The sequence below is a fragment of the Mobula birostris genome, chromosome 15 (assembly GCF_030028105.1).
Source record: "Mobula birostris isolate sMobBir1 chromosome 15, sMobBir1.hap1, whole genome shotgun sequence".
NCBI lineage: Eukaryota > Metazoa > Chordata > Chondrichthyes > Myliobatiformes > Myliobatidae > Mobula > Mobula birostris.
This window is the reverse complement of record NC_092384.1, coordinates 8,113,901-8,138,221: the sequence shown is the minus strand read 5'-3', so window position 1 is coordinate 8,138,221 and position 24,321 is coordinate 8,113,901. Positions and strand designations below refer to the sequence as shown.

The 24,321-nt window shown below is 43.9% G+C and overlaps 1 protein-coding gene across 1 annotated transcript in view; it reads right to left on the bottom strand.

Moving 5' to 3' along the window:
• Window positions 1-24,069, bottom strand: part of il34 (interleukin 34) — a 102,201-nt gene extending 78,132 nt beyond the window's left edge. Inside the window, exons 1-2 of the mRNA XM_072279292.1 lie at window positions 23,961-24,069; window positions 305-422 (exon numbers count right to left, since the gene is read on the bottom strand). Of these exons, the coding sequence (XP_072135393.1) occupies window positions 305-332 (28 nt within the window). The 5' untranslated portion in view covers window positions 333-422; window positions 23,961-24,069. The remainder of the gene's footprint in view (window positions 1-304; window positions 423-23,960) is intronic.
• Window positions 24,070-24,321: the final 252 nt, after the last annotated feature.

Genomic DNA, 24,321 nt, shown 5'->3' with positions numbered 1-24,321 from the left:
AAGCCCACAAGGCGACAAGAAGAGATTGCCAGCCAATAGCAACTGTTCCCTAGTCTCCACAGCCTGGGATGGTGACCCTGGACAAACTTATTAAACTTTGAATTAAAACCACTCTGCAACCAGACCATTGCACATTGGTTGTTTGTCAGTCTTTGTTTACATATAGTTTTTCATAAACTCTGTTGTTTTTCTTTATTTCCCTGTAAATGCCTGCAAGGAAATTAGTCTCAAGGTAGTATACGGTAGCATACATGTACTTTGACAAAAAATTTACTTTGAACCTTGAGAATAAAAATTCACTCACAGATGGCTCTGGTGAAATCCCACAACATTTTCGTTGTCCTAAGTGCAGCTCCCAGTAGCAGAACTCGCTATGCCTTTTCCTTCATTGGATTCAATCAGCATTCCCAAACCTGGATCATCTACAAGGAAGGCAAAGCAGATCTGCTTCAGACTTTTGCTCTTCATAAGTATGCAGTACAAGGTAGAAGATAAAATGCTTTCTATTTCTGTACCAGTAAGGTCCAACACAGATTAAATACTGCCCAACAACCCACACTTCTGTCCCATCAAACATTGCCAGAGCAGATATAGAGGAAATTAAACATTATAAAGCTTGTTCTGTATCATTTCTTCAAATATTCCTCAGTAAGGCACGTCAGCTCTCTCTGCACTGTCCTATCGATGTCTGCTGAGGAGGAAGGCAGTAGCAAAGTTCCCTCTGTAACACACATATTGGATACACAATTTGCTTGACAGAAGAAAGCGTGAGGTGATGATGAAAGGTTGTCTTTCAGACTGGAGGCCCATGAATAGTGGCATCTCCCAGGAGTCAGTGCCAGTGCCATTGCCATCTATGTTATTGATTTGGATGAGAGTGTACAAGGCCCAGTTAGTAAGTTTACAGATGACACTGAAGCTTGTGCTGCCATTGGCAGTGAAGATGGTTATCAGAACTTCCAAAGGGAGCTTGATCAGCTGAGTACTGTCAGCCAAAGAATCACAAATGGAGTTTAATTCAGATAAGTGTTGCACCTCGAGAAGACAAATGAGGGTAGGAAATTCAAAGATGGTTGGGGCCTGGGAAAAATGTAGTAGAACAAAGGGATCTAGATGGGTTACCTGAAAGTAGCCTCACAAGCAGACAGGCAAGAGAAAAAAGCTTTTGGCATGCACACCTCATCAGTCAGGGCACTGTGTATAGAAAGTGGAATGTTATGTTGTATTTTATAAGATGTTGGTGCGTCCATATTTGTTCCATTTTGGATGTCCTGCAGGAGGAAGGGTGCTGTTAAGCTAGAAAGAGTGTAGAGGAGATCTGTGACGATGTTGCTGAGACTTGAGGTACTGAGTTCTGGACAGCGGTTGAGCATGTTGGGGCTTTTTTCCATTGAAGATTGAGGGGTGAAGTTATACAGGTAAAATCATGAGGGGCAGAGATATAGCCAAAGCACACAGTGCTTTTTAAAGGGGCAAGATTAATAGGAACCTTTCATCAGAGGATTAGGAGCTTGCTGAGGTGCGTTGGCATGGCATGCAACAAAAAAAAACTATATTACATAACAAGAATTATAAAGTACTGCTATAGAATAAAATGTGCAGAAATACCAGTGTGAATTTACAATGTAAACAGCAGTACAAAAAGTGGTTTAACGTGTTTACAGTGCAGTGACTCAGGTAATAGATGGAGGGAGGAGGGGAGGGGAGGGGAGATAACCAGAATGATTGACCAGATTAACAGCCTGGAAGAAACTTCTATGATGGCATGAAGTTTTGGTTTAATAAGCACTTTCCAGAAGAGAGCATTTGGAAAAGGCAGTTTGCAGGGTGGGTAGAGTCAGCAGTGATTTTCCTGCCCACTTCGTTGACCTGGACACATACATGTCCTACAGTGATGGTGGACTGCAGTGAAGGATGCTCAGTAAAAGGAGGTGCTTTGGATGGGTACAAAGGTACTTGGCCAGGTACATGGATAGGAAAGATTTAAAGGGATATGGACCACACGCAGGCAAATGGGATTGGCTTTACTGGCATGGTTCAGTTGGGCCAAAGCACCCAGTTTCCTGCTGCATGATTCTATGATACATCCAAAGTTCCCAGAAAGGATACAGTGGAAAGCTTACTGTTCTGAAGTTGCTTGTAAGGAACTTTTTATGATGACATGAAGTGTTTTGTTTTAATAACCTTATAACATTTTCCAGAAGGGAGCTTTCATAAAAAGCAGTTTATAGGGTGGGCAGTGTCAGTAAAGAAGAACTAAAGTAAATATTGTTACCTCCAACTGTGAAGTATATCCACGAGCTTTCGAATCTTTCCTACCTCATTCAATAGCAGACTTAATGGTAAAGTTCAATTTTTGCTACATGACACCAATGTGAGCACTTTTGTTCAGATTCAAGAACGGAAGGTTATTTTAAGGCTACGGGAGGAAAGCATGGTGGTGGGGGAGCGGAAATACCAGAGCCAAGTTTGTTTTAAATCACTGAGTGGTGGGTGCATGAAATACCCTGCCAGGAGGGGTGCAGAGGCAGGTACATTAGGGGAATTTTTAGAAACTCTTAAATAGGCATATGGATGATCAAAAACTGGAGAGCTATGTAGGAGGAAAGGATAAGATTGATCTTAGAGTACATTGAAAAGGCGTGACCCAAAGAGCCTGTACTGTGCAGTAATGTTCTATGTTAATCACAAGGGGATGCAGTGAACTGCTGGATGCAATCTCACATCACATTTATAATCTTTAAATAACAGTACTAGTTATAATGAAAATAGGGGAAACATCAAAAATACTGTCTCCCAGCATGATGGGACACCAGGGGTTAAAACATCCGAACAGAGTTGGCCAGAGAAAGCAGGATCTCCCAGTGGCCACACATTTTAATTCCACATCCCATTCCCATTCTGACATGTCTATCCACGGCCTCCTCTACTGTAAAGATGAAGCCACACTCAGGTTGGAGGAACAACACCTTATATTCCGTCTGGGTAGCCTCCAACCTGATGGCATGAACATCAACTTCTCTAACTTCCGCTAAGGCCCCACCTCCCCCCATATCCCATCTGTTACTTATTTTTATGCACACATTCTTTCTCTCACTCTCCTTTTTCTCCCTCTGTCCCTCTGAATATACCTCTTGCCCATCCTCTGGGTCCCCCCCCCTTGTCTTTCTTCCCGGACCTCCTGTCCCATGATCCTCTCGTATCCCCTTTTGCCAATCACCTGTCCAGCTCTTGGCTCTATCCCTCCCCCTCCTGTCTTCTCCTATCATTTTGGATCTCCCCCTCCCCCTCCAACTTTCAAATCCCTTACTCACTCTTCCTTCAGTTAGTCCTGATGAAGGGTCTCGGCCTGAAACGTCGACTGCACCTCTTCCTACAGATGCTGCCTGGCCTGCTGCGTTCACCAGCAACTTTGATGTGTGTTGCTTGAATTTCCAGCATCTGCAGAATTCCTGTTGTTTGCAGATCCTCTTCCTCAGCTTATCTGAAGATACCTCGCTGACGGATGGCTAGTCAAAGTTGAGGAAGATGTCGTACCCTTTTACCAATGTCATACATCACTCTCAGCTCCTACCCAATGTCTGGCCACAGAATAGTGACTCCATGAATGCTTTAATCAAATGTACTGAAACAATTCCATCATGATTACCTGGGCATCAATCGACTGGAAGCCCTGGCAAGAAGCTTTGTGTACTGGCCAGGGAAACACGAAGACATCATCTGTATGCAAGCAGTGTGCTCGGTGCTCCATGGTAGCAAACAATCCAAGTCGTGCCAGTCCATAAGCATGGCCTCAGGCTACCACACCTTGGAGTCAAGTACATATTGGCTTCGTTGGCTCAGTCAATGGGTGTGCCTACCTTGTCCTGGTTGACTCTTATTCCAAATGGCCAGAAGCTTTATCGATGAAGTCAATGACAGAGGCTATCATTCGACAGCTGCCTCAAATCTTCAGCCGCTTTGGGAAGCCAGAAATGCTTGTTTCTGACAATGACACATAGCTCAGTGCACAGCAGATTGCTGCATTCTGCAAGAACTGTGGGATTGTTCACGTCCGCTCACCCCTGTATAATCCACAGTTCAACAGCCAAGCAGAAAAGGTTTCTCAAAACCTCCAAACAGTTGCTTTTGAAATCAAGAGGGAAGCAGCATCAGCCAAGGCTCTCAACACATTCCTGCTGACATATCAAATCACACTACATTCAGGCCTCAAGGAGAAGTGTCCAGCTGAAGCGCTTTTCGGGAGGAAACTGTGCGCAGTGTTGGGTGCAATGCTGCACATTATCCAACAACCAAAACAGCAGATGGTCAGGTGCACAAACCCACACAGACCTCGATCAACAAGAGAAGGCACTCATACCCTGAGCTGCAGTGTGGGCCAGACTGCATCGCAATGGTCAAGACTCCAGGTACCAGGTCAGTTTGTCTGAAGCATGGGGAATGTGCTCTACAAAGTTACCATAGACAGACATCCTTGCCATCACATCAACATGCTCCCAAAGGCACAACAGGTTTGTTGGGCAGATCAACGAACAGAGCTGGACCCTCATCTCTTTCTGAAAGGGTTTCATTTACCTCAACTGAACCAACCAACAGCAGCAAGTCCCTCAGGGTCATGGCCTGTAGACTGATGGCACATGATGGACCTGGAGCCACATCTCTGCAAGAACAGCCGCAGCAGTTCCTCATTTCAAAGTTCAAAGTTGAAACTAAATTTATTTCAAAGTATATATAAATCACCATATACAACCCTGAGATTTAGTGTCTTCCTGGCATACTCAACAAATCCAATAACCATAATAGAATCAATGAAACACTGCCCCAACTGGGCAGACAGCTAGTGTGCAAAAAGCGACAAATTATGCAAATACAAAAAGAAAGAAGAACTAATAATAATAATAATAATTAATAAATATTGAGAATGTGATGAACGTTTCACATGGTAAAGTTGCAGATTGTCTTCCACTGACTGAACACTGGACCACAGCGTTGACGGGAGGGCCAGGCTCCAACCCCATGTGTACACCACAAATCGAGCCTGCACAGCTCCTCTGCCGCATGTCTCACCATCACAAGCAAAATGTCTAAGACAATCACTCTCATCCATTGAATCATGCACCGCACAGCATTGCTGACACCTTCTTCCCTAGGTGGCTAGAGCAGGCTGCAACACGGTGCACGACTAATACAGCTGAGGCATTTAAAGAGTCTCCTAGGCACATGAATGTGGGATAGGGATCTTCTGTAGGCAGAATGGAGTAGTTTAATTAGTTTGGCACAACATCATGGACTGAAGAGCCTGTGTTGTACTGTATTATATTGTCCTCTAGACAGCAACTCGCCCCAGATATGGGTGCCCAGAGTATAATTTTATAGACAGCAAAGTGCACAGAACCCAAGCAGTGATGAAGACATAGACAGCTGATGAAATGCATAGGCAATGGGCTAGATATTTAAAGGGGAGAAATACTGCAGACTAAATTTTGGTAAAAGGTGGGCTACCTATATAACTAATTGAGATTAAAGATTAGCTTTGTGAGTCACATGTACACAGTGAAATGCGTTGTTTTCATCAATGACCAACACAGTACAAATATGTGCCACCACGCTTCTAGCATGCCCACAACTACCCCTGACCAATCCATACGTCTGCTCTGTCTTTGTCTGGGAAACCAGAGAATCCAGAAGACACCCACGCAGTCACAAACGCATGCCAATTCCGTACAGGTAACGCCGGGAAGTGAACCCTGATTCCTAGTGCAGAAAAGCATTACAATAACGGTTATACTGCCATGCTGTACAGCTTTAAAAGAGATGTACGGACATCTTGTCGTATTAGGGGCATTTAAGAAACTCTTTAATAGAAAGATGGATGATAGAAGAATGGAGGTCTACGTAGGAAGGAAGGGTTAGATTGATCTTAGAGTAGGTTAAAAGGTTGGCACAACGTCGTGGCTGAAGAATTTGCACTGCGAAACCTTGTAGCATATAGGATCTTAAGTTTTAATAGCAGGCAGATTGGAAACACTTATGGTTATAAAGCAAAGCAGTAGTTCTGCTCTGGGTAACAAGTCTACTAAGAAAGGATGTCTAAAGTCTTGAAGATATTGACTAGAAAGGTGTCAGAACTAAGGGACATTGGTTACCAAAGCATGAAGAAGCTACAATTCTCCTTCTTGGGCCAAAGTAGGGAGATCTGATAATCTCATTTTATAATGACACAGGAGGTTATTCTCTCATCTAGGTCCAAGTTGGCTCTCAGCAAAGCAATCCTCATTCAACCTCTCCTTTTTTCCTTGTACTCAAGAGTCAAAAGTCAAAGTAAATTTATTATCAATGTACATATGTTACCTTGAGATTCATTTCCTTGCAGGCATTTACAGGAATATTTTTTTTAAATATAAACGAATACTCCTGTAACTTACTCTCTCCATGTGTTGTCAATACTTTTCTGATTCTTTTTGGAGTGGAATATTATTGTCACAAGTACTGAGATACAGTGAAAATCTTGTCTTGTTCATACAGATCAGAACATTACAGTGTGCATTGAGGTATGCAAGCCCATAACAAGGTCAAGAGCCCATTTAGTAGATATACCAGCAGGGCTTTCTAAGCCTGGTGGTATGTGCTTTCAGGTTTTTGTATCTTCTACCGGAATGAAGAGGGAAAAGAAAGAATGATGGGTGGGGCCTTTGATTATGCCGACTGCTTTACTGAGGCACTAACCTGTATCATTTACAGTGGCCGCTTAACCTACCATCAAGTCTCCAGCATGTGGTGAGAAATCCCACTGGACTAGAAGAAGGGGCAAACTCTGGGTCCGAGGTCGGGCTCGGAGCTCACGAGGCACGACGGTGCCGACAGTCAGGAAGAAAGGAGGAGAAGGCATTGCTGGCCACTGAATGGAGAATAGCAAATGCAGAGGGAACAGGAAGAAAGGGTTTTTTTTTAAATTTAGCAAATATTGGCTTCCCAAGCAATGCAAAGAATAAGTGCAAAATAATATTCAAAAGAGGAAAATCCAAGGTTATGGAGTCATACAGCTCTCTAAGTACATGCTAAACATCTGTACCAATCCACGCTAATCCATTTCACTCTCCACGCATTCCCATCAACTCCCCTCACAACCCAAATTCTACCACACACTCATAAATGGGGGCAAGTTACAGCAGCACATTAATCTACAAGCCATTAGACCAAAGGACATGAAGTAGAAGTAGGCCATTCAACCCATCAAGTCGGCTCCACTAAGGCTAATTTATATTCCCTCTCAATCTCACCCTCCTGCTTTCTGCCTGTAACCTTTGACACCCTGACTCATAAAGAACCTAGCAACCTGGTAGAAGGAACCTACACCTTCTTGTCCACAAACATGAGGAAATCTGCAGATGCTGGAATTTCAAGCAACACACATAAAAGTTGCTGGTGAACGCAACTGACGAAGGGTCTTGGCCCGAAACGTCGACTGTACCTCTTCCTAGATATGCTGCCTGGCCTGCTGCATTCACCAGCAACTTTTATGTGTGTTACCTTCTTGTCCATGCCACCCTCTAAGAGGTTAGCATTATGTCTACCTGTGGTCAGGACAGATGCACTGGCCAAGATTGCAGGAGAACCGGGGTTTACATTCCAAGCTCAATCATGGTGCAGAGAGCAGGAGAGCCTGAAGACTGGATGTCTGGGTTTCTGGCGTGAGCCGGAGGCACTAGAGCTGGTGGGTCGGTGCACCTGGAGCTTGAGCCTGTTCGGGGTCTCATCATTATCAGTGGTCAATACCAAAGAGCAGAGCCTGAGGATCGATCAGAAGTCCGGAAGTTGAAGCCCAATCGCCAAACCTGGAGACCCGGAGGTTTGTCCTGGCTGGGAGGGAGGAAAATGACTTGTTTTGTTGCTTGTTGTATTCTATGTTGTTCTGCCGGGCATTGGAGGCGTGCTATGTTGGCGCCAGAATGTGTAGCGACTCTTGCGGGCTGCCCCCGGCACATCCCTCGGTTGTGTTGGTTGTTAACACAACTGAAGCATTTCACTTCAGGTTTCTACGTATGTGGAATCTGAATCTGAGTGATGTAGAGTTAATTACATGATCAATAACATCCCAAATCCACTTAATCAAAAAGATTAAAAGTCTCCCAGAAGGTCAGGGATTGTTTGAAGCTGTTTAACCCCCTAGAGTCAGTCATATTGTGCTTCTGAACTGGTTTCAAAGTGTGACAATGCTCTGAGTTGTGGAATGTTGTAAGGGGTCTTTATAAACTTTTGAGTTGCTTCTGATTTACCAAGCAGAGATGGAGGGTTTGTAAACTGGTCAGGGAGAGAGGAAGTGAACTGTCTTTAGACATTTGTCATTGTATTCTGGGAGAATGTTTGCATTAATCTTATGATTTGTGCAAACTATAAAATTGCAACTGAAAGCTAGGTCCCATGGACCAATGCAAATTAAACACAACTGGAAATACACATTTTAAGAGGCATCGTTTCTATGAGAATAGTGTGAAGATGTAAGTAACGCAAGGCGCCATTTTCAACACTCTGTGACTCTGCTCCACCAATTGGGAATTATTCCCCGAGTGTTTTTGAGTACAATTAGGTGATTTCAATACTTGATTATAATTCACTAACAGATACCAGCTAAACTTTGAAATTGATAAATGTTAGTTAATTGCTCTCCTTCTCCCTCCGAGAAGTTTACATCCTAATCATTCCATTTTAAGGAACCTGACCTGTGGCTGAAATAGGGAGGGGTAGGGGGAGAGGGCAAGCAGGAGAGACATGCAATGATGAGCTGGGATAACTGCAATGAGTGAAGTGGCATGTCCCCTCACTCTCAGCTGGACCAAACCTGTACAGAGGAACAGCTCCCTGACACGTAGTTACTTGATGACACAATCACGACTATTTAAAGCATCAAGGCACTAGCGCAGAATTTGGTTGGCTGTTATCCATGGATTTTCAAAAAGTCAAGGGTTGGGAGTAAAACCTGACAGAGGTTGTGATGGGGAAAGTTTAAAGCAAAGGAGAGGGAATACTTTGCAGAGATGGCCAAGTCCCCTACAAGCAATTGAGAAATCTTTCTTCACACACTAGTGTATAGAGCCTAGCATGATTGAGTTACAGAGAACTACAGAATAGAAACATACCTTTGGCCCACCTTGTCTGTGCCAAACTGTTATACTGCCTATTCCCATTGACCCGCACCTGGACCACAACTCTTCAGACCCCACACGCACATGCACCTATCCAAACTTCTGTGAAACTGAACCTGTATCCGTTTCCAGTTAAGATGGCACTCTGAACACGTGCAACAGCTCACTGGTAGTTTAAAAAGCAAAGAAATCTGAATGCTCTGGGTACAGAGAGGAGAAGTCAGGACCCAGGCAGAGGAGGTTCAGTGCCCGTACAACTGGACTGGGTGTGAGGTTGAATCGCTCTGGGTGCAGAGCTGATTTGAAGAGTGCTTTCAGCCTGGGCAGCGAAACCTGGGCCTAGAGTGAGTTGTTGGGCATCATGGTCTAAGACTGGAGTCTTTCGCTACAGCTGGGTCTTAGTGCAAGGTACAATTCTCTGTTTAGAGAATGCTGGCCAGACCGGAGGTGGGAGTCCATTTCACTCATTCTCCACGATGGTCATCTCCAGCGCTGAGGCTAGAAGACTGTCACCGCTGCTGTGCTGCGTGCCCGTTAATATGATGGACTGATAAGTGAGGCTCTGGGTCTCCGCCGGACTGCTCCGTGGATCAGATCTGAGAACTCAGTTTTGGTTGAGAATGTTGCTGCTCACTTCAATTGTTTGCATGAGTTGTGTATCTTTCTCTTGAACATCGAGTGTTGGTCTTTTATTTTTTTCCTTTAATTGGGTTTTTTCAGGTTTCTTGTTTTGTGGCTACCTGTGAGCAAGCAAATCTTAAAGGTTGTATAATCTATACATTCTTTGATAATAAATTACTTGAATCACAAATCTTCCACTTCTATTGGAAGCTCATTCCACAATCATACCACTCTCTCAGTGAAGTTGTTCACCCTCGGGTTACCCTTAAGCATTTCATCTTTCACCCTTAACCCATAAACTCTAGTTCTAGTCTCATCCAACTTCTCCTGTATGTAGGTGATCAGAACAATACAAATTAGGCCTCACCAATGTCTTATACAACTCCAACATAACATCAGCTGCTGTACTCAATACTTTGATTTATGCAGACCAATGTGCCAAAAGCCCCCTTCACGACCCTTTCTACCTGTGATACCACGTTCAAGGAATTAGTCCAAACGTCCATACATGTTTTCAAGTGTTTGCTGCATACCCTGTGTTAATAGCTTTCTTGGAATCAAGTTTGCCTGGGAACCACTAACTAGACTTTCTATGTGTTCATCCTGTACTCAGGCCATTTGGCCCACTGAAATTGCTCTGCCATTCAATCATAGCTGAATATTTTCCCTCATTCTGCTTCCTTCTCCACATAATCTTTGATGTCCCATACTAATCAAATACCTATCAATCACCGCTTCAAATACACCCAATGACATGTCTTCCACAGCTGTCTGTGGCAATGAATTCCACAGATCCACCACCCTCTGGCTAAAAACCTCATTTATATCTTAGGAGGCACCACTGCAGCTCTGCAATCAAGTACATTTTCAACACATGGCAGACTTTTATTTTACACAAAATCCATTAAATTACGACAGCATCTTTTTTTAAATTTTAAAGAATGACTAAGTATTAAGGTGCAAGATATTGTACAATTTTTACTGGACTGGGGTCCCAGGAGTTCAAAGAGCAAGACAGCCGTAAGTAATTGACCAGCTACAGATGTCTTCACTCATTTCTTGAGGCAAAACATAAAAGAGATATTATAAACAGTTGTTCTAAAATAAACAAGAGGAAACAGTACTGTAAAAACAAGAAATCAGAATTAAGCCAAGGGAAAACTAAAAATATATATATATAATTATTAGAGAGATGTAACAATTAAACATGCTTGGCCAAGATAATCACTAGTTATACAAATACACAGCTCAATGAATCAGACTGAATGACCATAAGACCATAGGACACAGGAGCAGAATCAGGCCATTCAGCTCACTGAGACTGCTCCACCATTCAATCATAACTGATTTATTTTCTCGCTCATTCTCCTTCCTTCTCCCCATAACCTTTAACGGCTTTACTAATCAAATACCTATCAATTTCCACTTTAAATACACCCAATGAAGTGGCTTCCACGGTCGTCCATGGCAACAAGTTCCACAGATTCACCCTCTAGCTAACAAAATTCCTCCTCATCTCTGTTCTAAAGGGAAGTCCTTGTTTGAGGCTGCACCCCAGCCCTGTCAGAAATATCCTTTCCACATCCTCTCCATCTGGGCCTTTCAATATCCAATAGATTTCAGTGAGATCCCCTCTCATTCTTCCTAGCTTCAGTGGGTACAGGCCCAAAGCCATCAAACGCTCATGTGCTAACCCTTTCATTCCCAGTATCATTCTCTAGAACCTCCTCTGGACCCTCTCCTTTCTTAGGTGTGGGGCCCAACACTGCTCACTATGCACCAAGTGTGGTCTGAACAATTCACTGAGGGGCAGATACAAATTCAACTTCATGAGCTGCCATTATCGAGAGATGGTTAGGACGGGATTAGGAACTAAGCACTCAGGATGCAAGGTGTCTAGAATGGTAGAAGAAACAGGGGAAGAAGTCACCTTAGTGATAAGGAAGAAGGTGCTTCGATAGCAGGAACAGATAAAGGAGAGGCAACCAGGTGAACCTTCGTTCTTAGAATTGAGGAATCACAAAGAATTTAATGTTGTTGAACTGGTTGTACATAGCTGTCCTGGTAAGTGCAGTTAAGTGGGAAAACAATTACAAAGATTAAACAAGTGTATAGCAAATTCAGAGCGACCTTAAAAGGGAAATATTAAGTTTCATATAGATTTGGAACAATATCTGTTGATGCATTTTTTCTTGAAATTTTTTTGGTAAGGAATATTATAAAGTAGTTTATAATAGCAATACTTCAGAATAAATGTTAGTTGAAGTTATACTCAAAGAGTCAAGGTTGTTTAAAAGTATATATTCACAAGCAGTTGCAGATGCCAGAATCTGGAACAACAAAAAAAATGCTAGAAAATCTCAGCAGGTCGAGTAGCTTCTGTGGGGTACAGGGTGGAAACGCTGATGTTTTAGTCAGAACTTGAGCTAGTGAGAAATGTCTTTTTAGAAGTTAATCATAACCCTAAGGTGGCAAGAATAGAACGGGTAGAGGGCTGAGGGGGAGGAGAATGAGGCAAGAATAGAACGGGTAGAGGGCTGAGGGGGAGGAGAATGAGGCAAGAATAGAACGGGTAGAGGGCTGAGGGGGAGGAGAATGAGGCAAGAATAGAATGGGTAGAGGGTTGAGGGGAGAAGAGAATGAGGCAAGGATAGAATGGGTAGAGGGCTGAGGGGGGAGGAGAATGAGGCAAGAATAGAACAGGTAGAGGGCTGAGGGGAGAAGAGAATGAGGCAAGGATAGAATGGGTAGAGGGCTGAGGGGGGAGGAGAATGAGGCAAGGATAGAATAGGTAGAGGGCTGAGGGGGAGAGGAGAATGAGGCAAGAATAGAATGGGTAGAGGGCTGGGGGGCAGGAGAATGAGGCAAGAATAGAATGGGTAGGGGGCTGAGTGGGGAGGAGAATGAGGGCGAGGCAGGTTTCTGCAAATGCTTCTCACAGTTCAACCTCCTGAGTCCAGCTATCACTTGTGAATCTGCTGTACACTCTGTCCAACCCCAATGTAACCATAACCTGTCCTATTAGGTAGAGAAACTTTCCTCATGAGGGAACACAGCACTGAGGATGACGACATTTAGTATAAATTAGCATCAAGGTTAGCACAACATCGTTGGTTGAAGAACCTTCCCAGTGCTCTACTCTTCAATAAACAGAAGTATGACAAATATGCCCCCATTCTCTGAGTATTAAAGTCACATCTCACGCTCTCCCAGGGCAGCATGCAAAAATAACTCCCAGATATGATCAGCATTAATACATTCCACTCCCAAAGTTCAATGAAACGTCTGTGCATAAGGCACAAAAGCTAATCTAATAGTCGTTAGAGCAGATGGAAAAGAAAATAACCTTTCAATGTGGTGACATCTTTTCACATACAAATCCCCAAGTGTCACATTAAAAGTACAGCCCATCTTTGTTTTGGTGTCAGTGGTAGAAATACAATAGGGTAGCATCTCAAGATCTTACAAACTGCCTTCTAATAGAATGTTATAAAGATTGATATTCAACATGTAATCCACTTGGCACATAATCTCAAATTTAGGATTTTTAGGTTCAGGGATGGTTTTGGGGACAGAGGGTGGAGTTAGTGACCCAGGTTATGATTTAGGAACAGGAATGTGAAGGAATTTGAGGACAGGCCAGAGTTTAAGTCTGCAAACTGTGTTTGTAGGCCCATGGGAAAGGCGAGGACGAGGACATTCATGGTCCCACCATCAGGAGGTCTGGACCACAGTCAGAAAGTCAATTGGAGGTCTGGATTGAGCCCAATGGCCGAAGTCTGGGTCCGCAAATCTCTGCAAGTCTGCTAAAGGAGTTGGGGCCCGGTTGTCTGCGAGCCCAGGAACCCAGTGGAGGCTGGAGGTTAAAGACTGATTGTCCTGGGGTAAGAGGACTGTGTAGGTTGGTAGAGAGGGAGGGAGGAACGAGACCTGTTGTTGCTTATTGTGTTGTTTTGTTGTGTTCTGCTGAGAATTGTGAACATGCCATGTTGGCACTGGAATGAGTGGCGACGCTTGTAGGATGCCCTCAACACATCCTTGGATGTGTCAGCATATTTCACTGTATGTTTCAATGTATACATGATAACTAAATCTAAATCTGACATCCACTGAAGGATCCTGTCAATCACAATTCAAAATTAGAACAGAACTGGTTATTGTCCCTGGGTACTTTCACAGAAGTTAACAGCGTGGACACAGGCTTGACATCACACAGTAAATCCCAGAGGTGGTCCCGAGAAAATTACTAGTGTTTGCAGCTCAGGCTATGATTTACTCACCGATCTTCTAGAGCTATACAATCAGATATTGCACACCCTATCTATTATTAAACCACAGTTCTTCCCTCTCTCATGTGTGCCACACGCATTATAATTCCTCTCCCCTATAAAAGGAGGATGAACTTGGAAATACATGAATCTGCAGTTACATGGGCAAGGACATCCTTCGATGGAGGGTGCAGGTTGATGTGGAAAAGATCTACGTTGATGCTGCCAGGACTGGAGCACTTTGCTTATGAGGGAAGGTGGCTAAGGATGCTTTCCCTGGAGCAAAGTAGGCAGAGGGCAGACCTCATAAGAGTTTATATCATGATGTAAGGTCACAGTCTTTTTCTCCCAGGTCAAGGGAGTCTAGAACTACAGGGTGTACGTATGAATCAGAGCCAGAATCAGGAGTATATGTTGTGAAGTGGCACAATTCCAGACTAAACTTGAATCAACAAAAGATTGCTTGACAGTCGTGGCAGATTTTGAATGCTATTACCTCTTATAAAGTAAAACCAAGCAACATGGGCAACAACAGGGCTTCACTCCCAGGTGAGCTACGTGTTTCTCTGCTTGCTTTCACCGTCATAGCAATTTGGGAGCCCTCATGCAGGATTCCCTAAAGGTTAATCAGTAGTGAGGAAGGTGAGCAAAATGTTAACATTCACTTTAAGTGGACTAGGATAGAAAAGCAAGGATGTAATGCCATACAAGCACTGGCAAGGCCTCCCTTGGAGAATTGTGAGCAGGTTTGCCTCCCTCCTTTAAGAAAGGATTTGTTACATTGGAGAGGGTTCAGAGGAGGTTCATGAGAATGATTCCGGGAATGAAAGGGTTATCATTTGATCAGTGATTGATTGCCCTGGACCTATACTCATTGGAATTGAGAAGAATGAGAGGAGAATTGCCTTGAAATCTATCGAATGTTGAAAGACCCAGATAGAGCGGATGTGAAAAGGATGTTCCCTTTGTTGATGTAGTCTAGGACCAGAGGGCACAGCCTCAAAATAGAGGGATGAGCATTTAGAACACAGATGAGGTGGGATTTCTTTAGGTAAATCCGTGGAATTCATTGCCACAGGTAGCTGTGGAGGTCAAGTCACTCGGGTGCATTTAAGGCGGAGGCTGACAGGTTTTTGATTAATCAGGGCATGAAAGGTGATGGGGAGAAGGCAGCAGGATGGAGGTTAAGAGGGAAATGGATCAGCCATGATGAAATGGCAGAGCAGATGGGCCGAATGAGCTAATTCTGCTCCTACGAGTTACAGTCTTAAGACACGGAGGAACCATCATGAATACCCATAATCCCCAACCCCTGCCTGCAGAATGACTTGGCTCTGCTCCAATTTGCTTACCAGTGCAACAGGTCCACAGCAAATGCCACCTCATTGGCTCTTCACTCAACCCTGGAACATCTGGACAACAAAGATGTATACGTGAGGATGCTCTTTATCAACTACAGCTCTGTATTCAATACCATCAACCCCTCAAAAATAACCAACAAGATTCAAGACCTTGGCCTCAATACCTCCTTGTGCAATTGGATCCTCAAATCCTTTACTTCCAGACCTCCATCTGTTTGGATTGGCAACAACATCTCCTCCATAATCTCCATCAGCACAGGTGCACCACAAGGCTGTGTGCTTAGCCCCCTGCTCTACTCACTTTACTCTTATGACTGTGCCGCTAAGCACAGCTCCAATACCACATTTAATTTTGATGTTGATACCTGTCATAGACCAAATCAAAGGTAGTGATGGATCAGCATATAGAAGGGAGACTGAAAATCTGACTGTGTGGTGCCACAACAATAACCTCTTACTCAATGTCAGGAGGCCAAGGAGCTGATTATTGACTTCAGGAGGAAACCAAAAGGTCCATGATCCAGTCCTCACTGGGGCAGCAAAGGCTGGAGAGGGTCAGCAACTTTTAATTCCTCGGTGTTATCTCTTCGGAGAACCTGCCAGCAAATACGAAGAAAGCATGGCAGCTCCTCTATTTCCTTAGGAGTTAGTGAAGATCTGACATGACATCTAAAACTTTGAAAAACTTCTATGGATTTGTAGTGGAGTGTATATTGACTGGCTGCATCACAGCCTGGAATGGAAAGACATTGAACAGAAAATCCTACAAAAGATAGTGCATACAGCCCAATCCATCATGGGTAACATCCTCCCCACCACTGAGTACATCTGCATGAAGCGTTGTAACAGGAAAGTAGCATCCATCATCAGGGACACCCACCATCCAGGTCATGTTGTCTTCTCACTGCTACCATCAGGAAAAAAGTACAGGAGCCTCAGGACTCACACCACCTGGTTCAGAAACAGTTGTTACCGCTCAACTATCAGGCTCTTGAACCAAAGGAGTAACTTCATTCGCCCCATCGTTGAAATTTTCCTGCAATCTATGGACTCACTTTCACCTATGGCTGCAATTGAGCCTTCTTTGTAATTACATCAATATGTTGGGCCCAGAGCAGAGCTTCAGAGATGTTGACACCCAGGAACTTGAAACTGCTCACCACCTTTTGATTGAAAACATATCACTGCTTTCCACTACTGTCCCCTCAGTAAGGACCGACATGTGTTCTCCTAACTTCCCCTTCCTGAAATCCACATACAAGTCATTGGTCTTACTGCTTAAGGTTTCAGGTAAGAAGGGAAAGGTACTGTTTATAGTTTAAGGTAAGAGAAAAATGATTTAAAGGGAAACTAAGGGGTAAGCTTATCACATGGGAGCTGTAAGAGCCGGGTACAATTACAATGTTGGAAAGAGATTTGGATAGAAAAGGATTAGAACATAGGCAAATAGGACTGATTTAAATCAGCTGGCAGCTCAGCCAAACGGCTGTTTTTGTACTCATATGGCTCTATGACTCTAACTCGGCCCTTCCCATTCCCGTTACCTCTATGAGTTTTTCCACATTCATTTTATTGCAACCTGCACACATGTAATTATCTCATTGCCCATCTTTTCCTTCCACGTGATATAGACCCATGTCCTCTCATCAGCTGCTAATTCCAGCCACACCAAAGCTTCTGAAATGACAGTAAACTGTGATGTACTGAACCTCCGTTGGCAGTGAGCAGGTGAGGGGCAAATAGAAGGGAGATCAAGGAATGAGAGCCTTGATATCCACAAGCACACATGCACCACAGAGAACTGCCGAGTCCCCAGCAACAAGAGCTGACAGAGACCAGAGTTCCAAACTTAGTCTTCGGGTCCCATTCATTAGAGAGTCCAGTGACTGAGGCCTAGAGTTCTCAAGTCCTCATCCACTTGTCGTCGGAGAGTCCTGGGATTGATACCGATAATTTAAGCCCAAAGGTTAATCAGGTCCAGAATGTCAAGGCTGGACAGCCAGAGTTCTGAGTCTGCACATGCACTGGGGAAGTCAAAGGTTAAATGTCTGTCAGTCAAAGTCTGCTACGAGCTAAAGTTGGCCTAGCCTGGGGTTATAGAACCATGTGTGTGCATGCACCTGTCTGTGCGAGTGTCCATGTGCGCACATACATGTGTGTGTTCAGTGTGTGCATATGCGTGCAATATGGCTGTTTCTATGCTGTGTGACTCCATACAACACTGGTCCACCCTCCTCAATCCATCAGTTTGTTGCCTACACCTTACACTCTATTGTCGCCCTCCAGGAGTGGGGTGATCCAAGCCAGGCATCAGTGAAGTGCCAAGAGCATGTATTCCATCGTTGTCTATCTCCTCAATCTCCTGATCTTTGGGTACGCATGGTGCAGTCCCCGGGATGCCCTTCCACCTCACCGCACTACCAGGGACTGTACCTGCATACCCACAGATGATAGGTGCCAACCTGGTGAAGATGCATCACATCACGCCAACACGTCATCAGAGTGGAGCTCTCAATTCCATAAGCCTCAGGAAGCTGTTCAGTCCATCATGTCTAACAGCAGCTCTCCAATAATCCCACTCCCCACTTATTTCCCTGAAACCTACTCACTTTCCACGCACACCGATTCTCCCATCACTCAGCTATGCTGTACGGTTAGTTTACAACTAGCTAACCAACATGCCAGCACATTGTGGGAGAACAAGTGACTCACATGCACAAGGGAAGAACGTGTGAATGCTGCACGGGCATTGCCCTGTGGAGGGAGTGAACCAGGGTCCGCCAGAGCTGCTCCCCACTGATTCCTCTCTTCTCTCCTCTCCCATCAGGCAGAAGACAAAAGCCTGAAAGCATGTACCACTAGGCTCAAGGATGGCTTCTGCCCCATTGTTATACAACTATCAGATGGTTCCCTAAGACAGCAAGAAAGACCTTTGACTTCACAATCTACCTTTTTATGAGCTTGCACCTTATTGTCTACCTGCACTGCACTTTCTCTGTAACTGTACCACTTTATTCTGCGTTTTGTTAATTGTTTTACCTTGTTCTATCTCGGTGCACTGTGTAAATGACTTGATCTGAATGAATAGTATGTAAGACAGTACCTTGGTACAATTCCAATGTCATGCATTCACCTGGTCTCATCTTGCAGAAAACAACAAGGAATGCCAGAGGCAAATTCAAAGGAAATGTTCAGGGAAAGCTTGTCGTTTTTGTTAAATGTACAGAGTGGTGCCTCAAATGTGCTGCCAAAGCTGATGGTGGAGGCAGAGAGAACGTAGAACAGCTCAGGAACCGGCCCTTTGGCCCACAACATTGTGCCAAACCAATTAAATTAGTAATCAACTAGACTCGTCTCTTCTACCTACACATTGCCCATATCCTTCGATTTTCCTCATCTAAACATCTCTTTAAAAAGTCTGTAACATCTCTGCCTCTACCACCACCACAGGCAGTGCATTCCAGACACCCAGCACTCTGAGTAAAAACTTGCCCCTCACATTTCCTTTGAAATTACCCCCTCTCACCTTAAATGCAGACACTTCAACACTTCAGACATTAGACATTTCAGCACTTGGGGAAAAAACATTGTCTGTCTGCTCTATCTATGCATCTCATAATCTTCTAAAACTTTTATCAGATATTCCCTCAGCCTCTACCACTCCAAAGAAAGCAACCCAAGTTTGAATAAGCTCTCATTATGGTATATGCCCTCTAACTAATCCAGGCAATATCCTGGTAAACCTCTCTGCACCTTCTCCAAAACCTCAACATCATGAGGCGACTAGAACTGTATGCAATACTCCAGATACAGCCCAGTTAGACTTTCATAAAAGCTGCAACATGGCTTCCTGACTTTTGAATTCAATGGCTCAACTAAAAAGGGCGAGCATGCCACATGCCTTCCTAACCACCTTACCAACCAGTGCAGCCACCTTTAGAGAGCTTTCAGATACAGAGATGCTTACGAAGCTCCTCAGAAAGGTACATGAATGTGCACAGAATGGAGATGGTGGGCCCTGATGCTTTTGCAATTCCAAAGTTGTTCAGAAATCAAGAATGAGACATAAATTTTATTATGTGTTACAAGAAAAAAAATGAACAAAGAAAGAACATCTGAAAGAACATCAAAAAGACAAAGGAAAAAACTGTCGTGGTCATCTCATATCAGACTACAGATAGCAAAATTCCAGTGATAACAGTTAACCTATGAAAAACCAGATTCAACTGTTGTGATACCTGCTATTGAAAACTAAAAATTCTAGAGAAATACTGAAACAACTGTGCAGCTCCAACAACTCTTGAAAAGCTTGACATCAAAGAGGACTAGAGGACTAGCAGTTTGCTTGCTAAGGCATTCCATCCACAGCCAGTCACTCACTCCACCATCAACACGCAGTAACAGCAGTTTCTACCATCTGCAGGATGCACTGCAGCAACTCCTCCAGACTTCTTAGACAGCACCTTCCAAACCCACCACCTCTACCAGCTGGAAGGACAAGGGCAGCAAAATCACAGGGAACACCTCCAATTGGAAGTTGTTCTCGAAGTCACACACCATCCTGACCTCAAAATTTATCACCGTTCCTTCACCGCTGTTGGAATCTTGGAAACTGGGGTAGATTGTGAGGTTAAGAGTCCATCGACTGCACAAGAGGACTGTTCAATCATCTTATAACAGTGGGATAGAAGCCGTCCTCGAGCCTGGCCACATGTAGCTTCAGGGTTTTATCTTCTGCCTGATAAGGGAAAGGGAAGAATAGAGAATGTCCAAGCAGCAGGGGTCTTCGATTATGTTGGCTTCCTTAACAAGGCAGTGAGAAATGCAGACAGAGATTGTAGGCTAATGTTTGCAATGTGGTGTTTGTTTGCAACACCTTGGCTCATGAAGCATTTTGAGTTCACATGTGGAAGAACCTAAACAACACTCAAACTTGGGTTGATAAAAGGCAAGTAACATTTGCCCCAAGCAAAGAGTACGTAGTAACCCATTTTGAGAGAATCGAACTATCTCCCATAACCCATTCTGAGAGAATCTAACCATCTCCCATTAACATTCAAGGACATTGCCATAATTTAATTCCCCACCATCGACATCAACTAGCAGCATGGATACATAAATACAGTGTTAAAAGTAGGTGCTCCTCAAACCTGCTCCATTTGGCTCATCTTCTATTGTATCTCAATGCCAGGTTCCCGTTTTATCCCCACCTCCCCAAATATCCATCAGCCTAAACACAGAATGTATTTCTGCATCTAGGTTACCACAGCAAAGCTGGATAGAGATTTCCAAAGATTTACCAACCTGAGTGAAAGAATTTCTCATTCCTAAATAGCCTACCCATTATATTAATATTGTTACCCTAGTTCTAGTTTCTTTACCAAGAGAAATATTCCCACTCCCAATGTATATTTGACTGACCTTTTTAGAATTTTGCGTATTTCAATAAGATAACAAACTACAGGGAAGAGATGTCTAGTCTCATATGACTGACCTGCCATGCCATAAACCTGTTTGGCAAATCTTCATTGTATTCCCTTTATAGAAAGAATATGCTTTTATCAGGTAAAGAGACCAAAATTGTAAACCATACTCCAACACAGTCTCATCAAGGCTCTTTACAAACGTATTAAGATGCCTTTGCTCATGTACTCAAATTCCCAATCAATTGTGCCTAATATACCTTTTCCTTTCCTCACTGATTGCTCCACCTGTATGTTATCTTTTAGTGACGTTTCTAAGGACACTCTTACATCTTAGAACATCGATATGTTTCCAATCTCCAAACATTCAAAATAATACTCAGCATTTCAAAGGCAATAACATGATTATTTCACCCACACTCACTCAGCCACTCTGTATCCTCCTGTAGTCCTTTGCACCCTTTCACATGCCAGCTGGATACATAAATTAAGTAGAAATCAAAGGCTGGGCAACTTCTAAAGAGTTAACCCTATTCCCCGAGCCATTTCCATGTCACAATCTAGAGCACGCTGCCCACAGAACTGGTAGAGTTCACATTTGAGAATCTGGATGAGTTCTTGAATCACCAAGGCATTGATAGGCCACAGACAATGGCTGGTAAATGGGATCAGTGTAGGTAGACCCCTGATGGTCAGCACAAATATGGACCCAGTTTGGCAGCCTTTTTTCCAGGGTCATTGAAGTCAAGAACTAAAGGGTATAGTGGAGATATTCAACAGAGATCTGAGGGGCAGAGCGCTCAGTATATGGAATGAGCTGTCATGAAAGCGGTTGAGCAATGACACTTAAAAGGTACCAGGATAGGTACACAGAGCGGAAAAGTTTAGAAGGATAAGGACCTCTTTAGGTGCTGCATGATTTTATGATGGAAGACAATACACTTGCCTAGAATGTGCACCTCCAACAACTCTGAAGCTCAGCACTGTCCAGGACAAAGCTTGTTGTACAGTAATCCATGTACTATACTGCTGTATTATAGTACTGTGCTGTTTATTCACTGCGCACCATGAACAAAAGAGGCCACCCATATCCCTGAGTTTGAGGACTAGCATTCGGAATCCTCATTCATCATCATCGACGTCCTGAGATGGATATTCTATATTATATATATTTTATATTATATATTATATTTGTATTATATATATTAGGGGTGTTGGTTGTTTACACAAATGACACATTTCGCTGTATGTTTCAATGGAAATGTAATAAATAAATCTGAATCTTGAATCTTGACATCCACCAGCAGGTTTTATAGGTAACACCTGGATTAGGACATAGAACATTACGGAATAGATCCGTGCCAACTTTTTAAACCTATTCTAAAATCAATCGCAACCTTCCCTCCTACATTGCTTTCCATTTTTCTCTCTGAGTTTTTTTAAATGCCCCTGGTATTGGCCATTTCTATCCTGGGAATAAGTGTCTGGTTTTTCATTCAATCTATGCCTCTCATCATGTGCACCACTATCAAGACACCTCTCACCCTCCCTCACTCCTGAAGAAAAAGCTCTAACCCGCTCAGCCTGTCCTCATAAAATGTGCGCTCTAATCCAGACAGCATCCTGGTAAATCTCTCTGTAAGGCTTCCACCTCTTTTCTGTAATACGATGACCAGAGCTGAAGTTTTCCAAGTGTGCTCTAACTGAAGTTTCACAGAGCTGCAACATCACCTAGCAGCTCTTGAACTCAATTCCCCGACTAACTGTGGCCAAAACACCGGGCGCCTTCTTAGCAACTTTGAGGGATCTATGGACACGGGTCCCAAGATCCCCCTGTTTATTTTTCAGTAGGATGTAGGTCAGGTTCCCAGAGCTCTCTGACCAGCTTCACTTTCCCTTCGTCACAAAGAATGGCAGTAGTTTAGACACTGACAACGGAAATTGGGGATGGTGGTCTCGTCACTAATATCCGTGAACCCAGAAGCATGGAAGAGAACTTTTGAGTTAAGACACTAATTGGAAAAAAAATTCACAGGAAACCTGAAATAAAAATTGAGAAAATACTGTTAAAACTCAGCAGGCCAGGCAGCATCAGAGGAGAGCGAAAAAGTCAGTGTTATGGGTCCAAGAACCACGGAAGAATACGTGCCAAGACTAATTTCTCTCCTAGTTCTGACAAAGGATTTTCAAGCTATAGCATTAACTGTTACTTTCTCCGCAAAGGTTATCTGACTTGCTGAGCGTTTCCAGAATTGGAGTAAAAATCTTGCTTTGATTAATCTCTTATTCTGAGTAACGCCATACTTCATGTCTGAGTTCACTGACTTGGCACTGAGTAATCACAAATGATTTCAGATTTTTCCCCGTCGCTGATACAATGTGGGTTAACTGGTATAACAGCTTTGTGTTCCGTCATCAAGTGCGAGCAGCGCCACGAATCAATCCCCAGCATCAGGCTCCGGAGGAACCTGAGGTACTGTACTCCGCGCCAAAGTCAGCCAAATGTCCGCAACACTTTCTTCATTAGCGCATGTCAAATCATTGTCAAAAAAACCAAGTCATTTGTGCCCTAGTGGGATGCAGTCAGCAAACCCAACTTTAAAATGCACTACAGGAAATCCATCACTCCTGAATAATCGCCGTTGCTCGTTAACAGCACTGCACATTCTAGGGAGTAGCTGAATGGGCAGGTGTAGCACTTCGGCCGCTTGCAGGGATAATTGTTAGCAGACATTCGAGTGCCACATTAGAAGGTCGCATCTAACACAGAACAATCAAGGGTGTATGATGCTTTGCTGCAATATTTTCCAGGTGCACGAACATTATAGCTTAGTATTATAGTTTGCTGTTATAATGACAACCGCAGCAACAATTACTATAGTGGACGCTGACGAGAAATCCTGTCCAGTCCAAATGCAACCCCAATTCCTCTACGCTGGGATCTGAATATTCCAGCATCTAAGTTGCATACAGTCTGCTAATCATGGAATAACGCTATCATTTGACTTCACAGATTACAAACCTTGTCAACGTGTATCTCCAGAGAAACGCGACTGGAACTGACATTCTCACGGGAAGAAAGGTGTTATTTGCGAATGAAAGTTGTCAATTATATGCTATTTTACCGCCTCGGTGCGCACTTACTTCGTCGGTCGCTGAAGGCATCAGCTGTTGCCGAACATCACGCCCGCTTCTCAGTCCGTCTCGCACCGCACAACCTTCATGCTCCCAGCGCCAGTCCGCCCCACCGCGGGTCACGTGCGCTCCACAGACCTGTCACTCACCCCAACCCCGGCGTCAGGGGGCATGCTCGGCACGCCGGGAATTGTAGTCCACTCGGGGAGAAACGTTACGAGGGTTGGAAACGTCCCCGTCACGCCTACGCGGTAATAGTCCTCCCTTCCCACTGCCCTCCCCTCGACGTATGGTCCTTGGGTTAGGAAGCTGTGGTCGGAGTAGAGCGCATGAGCGGGAGCATGGTTACATTCTTACGGCGATCAAGAGA